The 12,898-nt window shown below is 45.2% G+C and overlaps 1 protein-coding gene across 1 annotated transcript in view; it reads right to left on the bottom strand.

The window, feature by feature from the left end:
* Positions 1-12,898, bottom strand: part of IL17RD (interleukin 17 receptor D) — a 66,422-nt gene that overhangs the window by 21,587 nt on the left and 31,937 nt on the right. The window contains exons 2-3 of the mRNA XM_082637444.1: positions 5,254-5,311; positions 388-513 (exon numbers count right to left, since the gene is read on the bottom strand). Of these exons, the coding sequence (XP_082493570.1) occupies positions 388-513; positions 5,254-5,311 (184 nt within the window). The remainder of the gene's footprint in view (positions 1-387; positions 514-5,253; positions 5,312-12,898) is intronic.

Below are 12,898 nucleotides of genomic sequence, written 5' to 3'. Positions count from 1 at the left end.
TGCTGGGCCCACACATCTCCTTGTGGCCACAGAAATCACTGATGCTGGATACTGAAGCCATTATATCCTTGGATAGGCCACCCGTCCCCCCAACTCCTGCTGAGACACATAGGCCAAGGCCTCAGTGCCATTTATCACTCTCACACTATTATTTTACAAACCCACATCTCTCTCAATAACAGCCAAGGGAACAAAAGACGAGCCATGGGCACAACATGAAGCTGCATGCATGTGCAGCAAGTGTATACAACCAAGTAGCAAGTGTGTCTGTGCCGAGGCACACCTAAGCTATGCTCATATCAAGACCCACCTGGCCCTGGAGGCCACCACACTTGGGACCCATCCTGGGCACCAGCCACCATGGTGGACTCCATTTCGACCACTTACCGAGGGCTCCTGGGGACCAAAGAATGGTGACTGCCACTTGATCGTGGCAAGCATACTGACTGATGGTGATGTTCTGGGCATCGGCAATCACGTGCTTCCCCACTGGATTCAAGTAAGTGGTGCAGTCTAGAGAGTTGGGAGAATGAGAACAGTTATATTTAAACATTTATTTATTCTCTCCGTGTTCATCTTCTCAAATTACGCAGGGCATGTTCGGAGTTAGCCAAATCTATTCTGTCTAAAGATGTGCGCCTAGGGACTTCCCTGGTGGCACGGTGGTTAAGAATCCGCCTGCCAGTGGAGGGGACACGGGTTCGATCCCTGGTCCAGGAAGATCCCACATGACACAGAGCACCTAAGCCTGTGCGCCACAACTACTGAGCCCACATGCCACAACTACTGAAGCCCGCGTGCCTAAAGCCCTAGCTCCGCAACAAGAGAAGCCACCGCAATGAGAAGCCCGCACACCACAACAAAGAGCAGCCCCTGTTCGCCGCAACTAGAGAAAGCCCGTGCGCAGCAATGAAGACTCAACACAGCCAAAGGTTAATTAATTAATTAATTTAAACTATATATATATATGCCTGAAATTATTTTTAAAAAAAGACGTGTGCCTCAAAGCCCACAGATGACATCAAAGGTTGGCTGTTTGGAAAACTGTAAGATGCTGCAGTGGGGTTTATTTATAACACCACCCCCTCCCCTTGAGTTAAATTCTGGGACAGTGGTAGGAGGATTATGTAAAGTCTGGAGTTTGTATGTGTATCAGGCATTCATTTTTTACTACTATGACATTTTACCTAAATCAATAATAATTTACATCAGTTCAATCAGTTTTTAGCATTAAAGAGTGATCTGAAGCAAAACAATGGCTAAGTAATATGGGGTTTGTTCATTTTCAGAAGAAACCTCGAGGGCAAGGTGACTGGGAAAAAGGAACTCATAGGAGGATGTGAATTTGTAGGGTAGTGATTGACAGCCAGACTGTTAAAGAATCCAATTAGGACCTGCCAAAGGGACTAACTGATTTCGTGATAAGCAAAGCACCTTCAATGTTAACTAGCGTGTCAAAGGTAAAACCTTTGTTCCCAAACACCACCTCATCAAAGACACCCACAACACCCCCCAAATCCAAACAGTCCCACGTTGCTCGAAAGACGAAAACCACCGATTCTTTGATTTTGTCTGAGGACATGACTCACTGCCACCTGCCAATGCAGCAGCTGTGCCACCTGGTATTGCTAAGTACACTTACAAAGTCTAAAAAGGATCCCTAAAAAGCTGCCAGAAGCTTCCAGCCAGACCCAGTGGGGGGACCTCCCAGGATGGCTGCAGGCTGTTCCAGCCACTTGTGCATGGAGAATCACAGACACTAACTCCTAATTCTTACGCTGCTTTATCTTGATTTCTTTTCAGTAATTAAACTTGAAAACTTTCTTTAGTATATGATGCAAAAGGCCTTCCATCAGATTCCAAAACTACTCATTACCCCTCTGAAGTCAGGGTGTTTTGGGGGTGAAGCATTCAGAGGCATTTTCTAAGAAGCTTAGTGAGTCTGCTGTATGCCTGTCCCCCTGCTCCCCGTAAACTGTACCACACACTTCCCATTTTTATGACTAAAAATATTCACTAGGTATTCAAAAATCACAACAGAATATTTTAAAAAATGGAAAAGTCATCCATAACCTCCCACCACACAGAAGTAACTGCTAATATCCAACGGATATGCTTGTAAGCCTTTTAACATGCACCTAATATTCCTTCTTTTTAAATTTTTTATTAGAGGACAACACACAGCACTAAAATGCACCCCCCTCCTCTCTGAAACTCCACCCTTCACTCTGCTTTGTGTCCTGCTTTTTTGCCTAACTCCTACAGAAGGCATATTCCCTTCTCTAAACTCCATCTTCTTCAAAAACAGCCACCTCTACATTTCAGTATTTCTTCTTTTGAAAAGATGTTAATAATTAATAAAACCAAATTCTACTTCTGATGACAATTCACTCTCAAAGCGTTCAACATGTGTTCACTGGGTACAGAAGAGAACTTTAGAATAGGAAAAAAATGTTGAAACATCTGCTTTTTTTGTTTTGTTTTGTTTTGTTTTGCGGTACACGGGCCTCTTACTGTTGTGGCCTCTCCCGTTGCGGGGCACAGGCTCCGGACGCGCAAGCTCAGTGGCCATGGCTCACGGGCCCAGCCACGCCGCGGCACGTGGGATCTTCGCGGATCGGGGCACGAACCCGTGTCCCCTGCATCGGCAGGCGGACTCTCAACCACTCCGCCACCAGGGAAGCCCGCTCCGAAACATCTGTTTTAATACCCACATTGAACAAACAAGGAAACTGCAGCTAGAGTGATCGGCTGGGTGGCTTGCAATGCCACCAGTGACTAGCCTAGAAAGCCACCTCGGATAGCTCACACAGGGCTCTTGCTATTCTATCCCCAGCACAAAGCATATGACTAAAAACTAAGTTCTGAATCAGAACTATTCAGCCTGCAAAAATCCTAGCTGAGACCAGCTTCCCAGTATAAAAAAAGACAAGATCCCCCCAGACGAGTAAAGTACAAACATTTTCATTTATTGAGGTCTATAATGACAGAAACCTTTGACTCAAACAGCTTTAGGAAAAGATGCACGAACAAGAGTAAATCATGATTTTTTTCCCTTTGTTCATTCCTAATGCCAAAATCAGCACTCTCTGGGTTTCTGTAAATACAATTATACAAATATAAAGTCTACAAATTAAGACAATGTATTACAACCTACTCAGGCATTACCCCACTCAGAGCATGACTAAGAAACAAGAAATGCAACGTGAAAGGAGGCAAGGAGATCTGTAAAAGCTGATTTTGACTTAAAGGCAAGACATTTTCTTTCTTTGTAATGTTAAATGGCAAAGGAATAGAAAAGTAAGATATTTGTAGTTTAATACTTTTGTTGAAAACTTGGTAATTGGTTCTTTGCTATTTCAAACAAGCTAGTAACCAGTCAACAGAGCAATAAAGGAACTTCCTTGTGGGAGAAAGAAATTATCTTTTTCAATGGAAAACAATGACTAAGTTTTTTGCACAGCCTGGATCCAACTATTAGCAACTCTAACGTTTTGGATTCCGATTACAAAAAAATTATGCCCAAATGACATTCGGCCAAAATGCAACCTAGCTTCAGATGTCTCAGGAGTCGAGTTGTGAATTAAATTCTAACTAAATGCTGAAGACTTAGAAAGAAAATAATGACCAAGAGACAGGCATTGGCACGTGGGCCAAATATCTAGTCCCATGAAGAAAACAATAAGGTACTTTTAAGTTTTATAGGTAAAGATCCTCTTTCACAAAACCCCATATTAAATTAGAGATGCAAATACTTGTTTGCAGCTGACCGGAAAATTTTGAACTCTTGAATGTAATACAAGATCTACCAAGACCAAGAACATATATTAGAAATTAACTTTCTAACCTAAAGAAAGATCCCTTACACATGTCTTTACTTAGCTGAATTAAGTCTCATGGACTTGCAAGTCTTTCATTAGCATCATAGCATTTACCCAGAACATGTACACATCATGAATGTGAAATGTCTGAGTTTCCCATGTAAGCTCTCATCAGTTAACTTAAAGTACCCATGTCAGCAACTGCAGGCATGAACTTGACATCCATATTTGCATCTTAAAATTGTTAGATTGCATACATGACCTCAAAAACCCTGCTTTAGCAGTGATTATTCCAGAGGCCTCAATGTGACCTACAGCCCTTACTCATAACTCTCCAAGAGATGAATCAAATGTCAAGTCACTAAATATGAATCAACCTCCTTCTTGTCAACATTTTTACTTATAATTTATGGCTGATAAGGCTAAAATGCTCATAATTCTATATAATTACCTCCTAGGGCACAAAAGCAGATGCTAAGGCGGGTTCTACATGCTTAATCAGAAAAAGCACGCCCACCTGCCTTTAGAAAACAATTCAGCCAGAAAAAGTCACACTTCCTTGAGAGAAACAGTCGGAAAGGTGCTTGGATTCTAATTCCAGTTGGAATGACTTCTAATATTAATAGATATCAATTACTGAGTGCACACGGAAGGTTAGCTACTGAGATGAGCAGTTATAAAAATTACCTCATTTAAGTGTCAAAATGACGCTGAGGAAGAAGTTAATCTTTATTTCACATGATGAGAAAACTGAGGCTTGCCGAAGTGGAGTCACCTGCCATAGTTCACAGCGGACAGGTGGGGAACAAGGTGAGAACCCAGGCCTAAGTCAAAGATGGCCAGTTGGAGACCCCTGTGCCAATCTGAGATTGATTCACTCGGCCCACCTTGTGTTTGTGAAAAATTTTAAATAAATGCTGATTTTAAAAAAATGTTAAATGTCCATACTAAAAAAAAATGCAAACTTCCCACTCTTCTTGGAAATCACATGTGGCTGTGCTCAGGGGACATCCCTCAAGACCACACTGATCAGGAATGGAGGAGCCAGTGCTCCTCTAAGACCAGATGCAGGCGACCCAGTTTGCCACAGTCCCTACCACTCCTGCACCTGGTACCTGCGCTCACTGTTTCCCTGCTGGGCCCTCCAGGCATCTGTGTTTTTCTTAAGGATATGGCTATGTCCTGAGGAAATCAGGGGAGATCTCCACACACAGCTTCTCTCAACACTTTAGAGGACAACTGACCCGTTCAAGCTCCGAAATACTTGGGTTGCTTAACTGAGACTGAGGTGCTTTAGCTCTGTTGACAAACCTGAGCAGGTTCAGAAAATCCCTCAACTCCAGGACCTGCAGTGTCCCTGATTAAGCACGACTGTGGAAGCTTTAGATCACTGAAAGGGCTCCATTCTTCGGCGGTCAAGCCGTTCACTTACTGTCATATCTGAAGGTGATGTTATGCAGCCCACTGTTTCTGCTGGCCGGCCCCACTCCCTGTGGGAAAACAGGAGAACATGAGAAGGAGTGAAGCCAATTTGCTTTTCCATCACAAATTCCCCATGGAGTCAAAACGCACACATGATCGCAGAGACCCAGGGTCACACCAGTCACCAAGCAACATCCACGCTCTCCGTGTCCCCCTCCATCCCCCCACCCAGCTCCCTCTAGCCCAGGAGATTCTTAACTGCCAGGCCACAGGGATCAGGAGTACTCACTTCCCCTAAAACAATAGCAGCAGGCTGCTCTGCATTTAGGGGTTAAACAATAATTCATTAACAGTAAAATTGGGAGAGAGTGACCATGAGCTGCCAGCTGGAACCCTTCCAGTTGGATCCACTTTGAGCACTGATTGGTTATAAAATTTGCCTACCAGACACTCTCGTCCAAAAGCCCTATTAAGCCATAACAGATAGGCAATTCCTCAAGCCTAAGGAAACAGGTTTTTCCTTCCAAGACCAGGAATGAGTGTGGGAATAAGCTGTTACTTTTAATGAGAAAATTCTTCACTGCCTCCATACCTGTGCTTAGAGCATAGAAGGTGGATCATAGAAGAAAAAGACTTTGAAAGGTCTAACTCTAACTCTTAGGGATGTGGCTTTTAGCCATCTGTACTCTTAATAGCAGGGATAACAACTCTGCCAGACCTCCCATTTTAATTACAGCATCCACAGAGGGAGCCCCAGAATCCTCCTGTTGGCTGCACCTTTTCCTGACCCACCACTTATCCATCATGGGAAAGAGCCGCTAAAGATCTCCCGACACTGGTTTAACTGTTTCTGTGATAATCTGCAAATGTGCCATTCAGCATTAATTGCAGAATTCTCCCCCAAAATGTTAATTCTTAAATGCTAAATGATGGGAAAATACTCTAACCACACACAGCTAAAGTTTCCACCCAACAAGGGGGATGTTGGGGAAAACCATATGCTGGCAGTCTGGTATTTAATGGGCAATTGTTACACTAAGACACAATGTGCAGAACACTTCTGATGGAGCCCAGGCACATCCATATGCTACCAGCATGTTCACGCTGCTTATCCTGAAGCCAGGCATACCCGGTGAAACTGTATCCCTGGGCTCAGACAAACATGGACCTTGGGAAAGCACAGCTGTACAGAAAAGGATGGACACACATCATTCTAATTAAAGTGAGGAATAAGCAGTAACAGAAAATCTAAATCAACATGGGGCACTAGCCCCACGGTCTACTGGGGTTCCGTTCCCCTTCTTCCTGATTCACTTTCCTTCTCCAGCTTTCCTCCTCCCATCCTCCCTTCCACACATACACAAGGTTCCAGAATTCCTCACCTGAATGGAAACACTTTGGAAAGTGTTATTAGCTTATTAAAGCCCTAAATGTCTCCATAACTGCTTAGGGATGGGGCCATAGTCTGTGTGACTGGAGGATGCCCAACTTACAGAAAGCCATGACCAGAGCAACACGACCAGCAGGGGACCAGGAAAGAGACGATGCAAAACCCGCACAATCCCTCAGTAACGCCCAAGGGGTGTGCCCCAAGCCGCACCCTTCTCCTCCCATACAAACCCTGAGGATATAAATTCACTCACCATCTATTATGAGCCAGACATTATCCTAGGTACAGTGGTGAACAAAACAGCCACTATCCCTGCCCTCAGGAGCGAAGTGGCTCATTCTTTCAAAGAACAGTAACTGGGTATGTGGATCACATGCAGGGCATACAGACAAATCTCAAATCACACCTTGACCCTCCAAGAACTCTCAGTGTAGATGGCATACAAGGTCTATGCAGCTAAGGTGAAAGGGCCAGCCATAAATAAGCATACAGTGTATGAAATGCCACAGGCAGCGCCTCAGTAAGGATGAACCCAGGGTAAGGACACCATGTACTAGAAGCTAAGAGAGGGAAGGATAACTGGGCTAGAATGGAGAGGAAAGGGGAGTCTCAGGGGAGGGAAACAAGAATGTAATCCAGGGCCCAAGGTAAGTACCTTAATCCTTCATCCTCTAGCTGGGACCAAGGGCAAACCACTTCACTCCACTGGGTGTGAATCTCCTCAACTGTTTTTATTAAAAGACGACTTGCGGGCTTCCCTGGTGGCGCAGTGGTTGAGAGTCCGCCTGCCGATGCAGGGGACACGGGTTCGTGCCCCGGTCCAGGAAGATCCCACATGCCGTGGAGCGGCTGGGCCCGTGAGCCATGGCCGCTGAGCCTGCGCGTCCGGAGCCTGTGCTCCGCAACGGGAGAGGCCACAGCAGTGAGAGGCCCGCGTACCGCAAAAAAAAAAAAAAAAAAAAAAAAAAGATGCTATGCTACGGGTTTTGAAGATGGAGGAGCAATGCCGCTGGCCTCTAGGTGCGGGAAAGGGCAAGGAATGGATTCTCCCCCAGAGCCTCCAGATGGAGCCAGACCTGCGAACACCTTGATTTTAACCCCATAGGATTCATTTTGGAATTCTGATGTCAAGAACTGTAAGATAATAAATTTGTGGTGTTTTAAGCCACTAAGTTGGTGGTAATTTTTTATTACAGCAGCAATTGAAAGCAAATTACTTACATAATTTCAGTTGCCACGTGGATGAACGTCTCACACACACACACACACGCGCGTGCGCGTGCACGCGTGTGGTTTGTACGGTCGTTCTCCCCTCCCAGACCGAGGGCAGACTGATCACTTGTCACTGCGCTCTTCCACCCCACTCCTTCAGAACACTGAACACGACAGCTGCTGCTTGAGATTTTGCCGTCCTAGACAGAGGCTTCTGTGGGCTACTCTGGGGCTTATCTGGAGTAAAAGAGTGGTTAACAGAATGGGCTTTGGAGTTGCCAAAGGTGTGTTCAAATCGTCCACTTTCCAGCTGTGTGACCTTAGGCAAGCTTCTCAACCTTTCTGAGCCTCATTCACCAGAGCTATAAAGTGTTTGGATCAAGCTTCCTGGAAAGGATTGGTGTGGGGACCATGTGAGATGACTGACATATATCAAGTGCTCCGCACATCTCCTGGCACATACTGAAACGGTTATTTCATAGGCAGTAATGGTTATGTTATGATTCCTGCCCTAATAAACATGGTGAGAGTTGTGCTACAAGAGGACACATGAGACAGGCAGGGTGACGCTCACAGGAAGTGGCATCTCCAGGTATGATGTCTCCAGCATCCAGACCTTGGGGGTACTGCGGGAGAAGAGGCAGCCATGCAGGTCAGGGCAAGGTGGCAGAAGGCACCAACCACCAAGCTAAGGACTGTGTTCTGCTGTTGGTCTTGGTGGGAACTGGGCAACCCAGGGACTCCATCTCTGCAAAGCACTCAGGTTGAACCAGATGGGGAGAAACTCAAGGCAAAGTGACCATGGCAGTCCCCACAGTCCAGGGCCTAGCACATAGTCAGCCCTCGATAAGTATCAGTTTTCTGTCAGAATGAATACATGCAAAATTAAGCCAGGTAATATATCCAGAGAACCCGGGAGGGCCTAGCTTGGTGTGACAAGGTGACTTATGGGCTTATAATCAGGTCCCACCATAAGAGAACACAGAGAAGGCAACTCACAAAGCTGGTCAACAGCTTCAGAAGCTGTTTCTTCAGGAAACAATTCCAAGCTTTTACCCACTACACCCGATTTGATATTTAATGAGCTGACAATTAAGAATACTTGCTTATTGCCTGTTACTTAAAAAATGCCAGTGTTGTAGCCTCAGGGTGTCACATTCTTGGTTAATTAACCGCCCCCATTTGCTGCACTAACGGCAGCTTTTAATTTGTTCCAATGCAAGCTAAGAAGCAAGCCCCAGGTGCCTGGAGCTCAGCTGTGAACACTATGGTAAGCAAGGAAGGAAGCAGCAAATGCGGACAGAAGAGAGAAAACATCTTTTACTCTGGAAAGGGGAGGGGGAGGATAACCCTTAAGTGCTCTAAAGAAATAAAATTCAAAAGGCAAAAGCCCACACCATGCTCCACCCATATGGCAAAAAAGCAAAGGCCTGGACACAAAGACAGCCATGGAGCGGGAATCCCACACAGAGCTGCCAGCATCACCATGAGGGGCGTCAGATGGCCAATTTCCTGAGGGACCCTGGGGGATTCTGGGCCATTTGAAGATACCAACTTGCCAGAGCAACATTTTCAATCCAGCTCCAAAACAGCTTAACTGCCTTTAGGAAAAATGCATTTTGAAAAGGACTGTGCTAATTATAGTGCCCCCCTTCCATGGAAGGTAAGCCAAACAGTAAGGCCTACACAAGACTGCTTTCAAATCAATTAAGGAACTTTCAGAAAGCTAGTAAAGTTTTAGTGAATTGAGATTGGGTGAGAATTTAAATAAGAGCATTTGTCAGAAAGAACTGAAAGGATGGTTTGTTTTTAAAGGCACACGGACCAAGTAACTACTTCAAACTGTGGGCAACTCAAACGTCCTCTTTTCCATAACATTGCCTCCATCTTCGAGTTTCCAGTGTGTTAATGAGATTAAAAAGCAGACAGTTCTGTGAGGCTTGAAATGCACAAGGGGACTGATGTTTTTGCCTATGACCAGTGGACATCATGAGGGCTAGAGGCAGGACATGGGGTCCATTTAAGTCATGCAGGTTCACATGGTTTCAGAAATGAAGGCAGATCCCACTTACTTCAGTTCAAACCTTTAGCTAAAAAAAAAAAAAAAAAAAAAAAAAAAAATCAGCAAAGGCAGAGAAGCCCCAGGTGATGCAAGCCGAGGAGAATGCTGGCAAACCCAAAACACAAGGAAAATAAACCACAAAGCCAGCTTGGGCCCGGATCTATCTACTCAAGATATTCACTCCACATTCCCGGGAACTGTTCTCTCTCACTCTCCATCTAGAAGCAACCAACTTCAGACATGTAGGGTGCCAGCCAGCTGTCTGCTTTGGGGAGGTGAGGTCTTGGATGTCTAGTGGGGAACACACAAGCTCTTGAGGAGTGCCAGGGGGCTCCCACCAGCAATTACCACGTCGGCCCAAAAAGACCTGGAGATCTTAAGTTAATTAGAGAGATTTGCTTGAGGAGGTAGGAAATCACTACTCCAAAGCATCGCCTGTGCACCAGACCAAAGCCATAATCATGATTCATCTCTGACATGATGCTAATCATCACACACATGTTCCTAATTTCACGCTCTCCAAAGGAAAGCTGAAGGGACAATTGTTTCTGACCTCTAACATGGAGCCAACCTATGCCAAGTTACCATGTGTCCTGCTTATCAAACTGAAAGCTCTAGTTTTCATCTAAGCATCTTTTCACTCTTCCACCCTCCTCCACGGCGCCCCCCCTCAAGGAAATCCATTCACTAAAGACAAAGATGTGGCAGGGCATTTATATGAGTTGTTTCTCAGATAGTAATTTTTCTTTTCTTTTTTTAAAAATTGAGATACCACTGACATATAACACTGTGTAAGTTTAAAGTGTACAACGTGTTGATTCAATACATTTATGTACTGCAATATGATAGCAACTTTTCTACATGGCGGTGGCCTAAATGGAATTTAATACATTTTAACATATCCTTCCCTGCTGCAGACTTTATAATTTTCTTATTGCCTTGCCACTGGAACATGCATATGCAGTTAAAGCCCAGATATCAAAACACACACACACACACACACACACACACGCCAACTTTTTTCCTGTGTTTAAAAACAAAACAAAGCTCTGTAGCCACCTTGGTTTTCACAAAGCAGAAGCCCAAGTACTTTTTCCAATGAGTCTGTTAAGGATCTGGGCTGTGTGTTCTCTCATGGCTGATACTCGCAAACAGACAGGATTGTTCCATTTTTCCAATTCTCAAAATGTTAAAAGCAAGCTATAAAACATGCCTCTGGACGGAGAGCCAGACCTTTCCCCTCTGCTGCACACACCACTCCCATCCACACAAATGAGAACCTCATGTTAAATAACTGGCATCTTTAAGGTAACAGTCAACCCATCTGCAGTTTCAAAAGCACACACAGACAACTCACAGACACAGATTAATTGGTCTTCTGTAAATACCGGATATGAAGAGGAAGCAAACAACCAACCACCTGAGAACACACCTAGCAAATCAGCTACCGGCTCCCTCTCACATAGCAGTGAAAGGTAGTTACGAAGACTTTGCTCCAGAAGAATGGACTTGAGGATATGGGGAGGGGGGAAGGGTAAGCTGTGACAAAGCGAGAGAGAGGCATGGACATATATACACTACCAAACGTAAAACTGATAGCTAGTGGGAAGCAGCCGCATAGCACAGGGAGATCAGCTCGGTGCTTTGTGACCACCTAGAGGGGTGGGATAAGGGAGGGTGGGAGGGAGGGAGATGCAAGAGGGAAGAGATATGGGAACGTATGTATATGTATAACTGACACTTTGTTATAAAGCAGAAACTAACACACCAATGTAAAGCAGTTATACTCCAATAAAGATGTTAAAAAAAAAAAAGAAGCCCGAGAAAGTATCTTCCTGCAGGGCAAAATAGTGATTAGACAATAGAGGAAAACTTAGAGCTATAAACATGATTGTTATGCCTAAACTCAGAGGAAATGTTTGGATCAAAACAAAACTACTAATAAAAAGCCTTAGGACCACACAGAGAGTGTGCACTGAATTGTGCTGACTTCAAATACTGCTTCCGAGGCCCCAGGATGGAGTCTCCAAATACTGTATCACATCTGGAATTCTGCTTTTACAGCACAAATGCCTGCAGAAATGGAGGATTGTGATGTTGCCATGGGGACCTAGCCTCCTCCAGCTAGGCAGGTCCCCAGCATGCCCCACACATGTGCTTCCTTCAAGGTGGATTTCACGTCTCTGGAAATTATGGAAGGCTGCCCTTTCAGGTTTTAATGCTAATCGAAACATCACAGGCTGCACTAAAAGCAAGGCGACCCCTTCTGTCAGCCTATTATTTCTGTCCACACGGTGGTCTTGGACAGAAAAACCTCCTTAAAATAACAGAGGGAAGCAGCAAGTCAACATTAGACCCCTTTTCATAAGTTACTTAAACTCTCCTGTCTCTGGCTGCAAAAATCCAAGTCAGTCAACCTGTGCTCAGGGCCACCCCCCATCGCTTGCCTCCGGGAGGGATCAGGCTCAGGCTCCCAGGCTGCTTTGCCCATTGCCGGAAATGAGCCATTAATGCCATCCCAGCAGTGCTCCTGCCAAGGCAGGATGTCTTCACCTTTAATTGTTGATGACCCCTCTGCTGTTAAGGGGAAAGGTTTTCTAGAACCCCTAGAAGAATCCTGTGAGAAACATTCCTCACCCAATTTCCCACAGAAACATTTCTTATACAATTTCGGGGCATTCCCAGAGCTCCCAGAGGCCACTGAGTGCTTTCCAGGCCCCAGGTCCAAAGCCACGTTTAGACACAAAGATTCCAGAGACGCCACATAGAAATGAGGGGGTGCATCTTGGCTTCCCCCCTTCCCTGGGATGCAACCCCTCCAACCGGCCCCTCCAGGTGTGGGTTCAGATATACACACACAGAACACAACCCCCCTTGAGTGCTGGCAGGTGCCTCCCATCACTCATGATCCTGCCATAGTCTTACCTCCCTAGGACCCCAACTGGCTCAAAACAGTGGTAAAGACCCTCATCCCTCTTTTCCCTAGGAGCA

This window comes from Mesoplodon mirus, assembly GCF_964341445.2.
Source record: "Mesoplodon mirus genome assembly, chromosome: 12".
NCBI lineage: Eukaryota > Metazoa > Chordata > Mammalia > Artiodactyla > Ziphiidae > Mesoplodon > Mesoplodon mirus.
The sequence above is the reverse complement of the archived record's forward strand: the minus strand, read 5'-3'. Positions and strand labels throughout refer to the sequence as shown.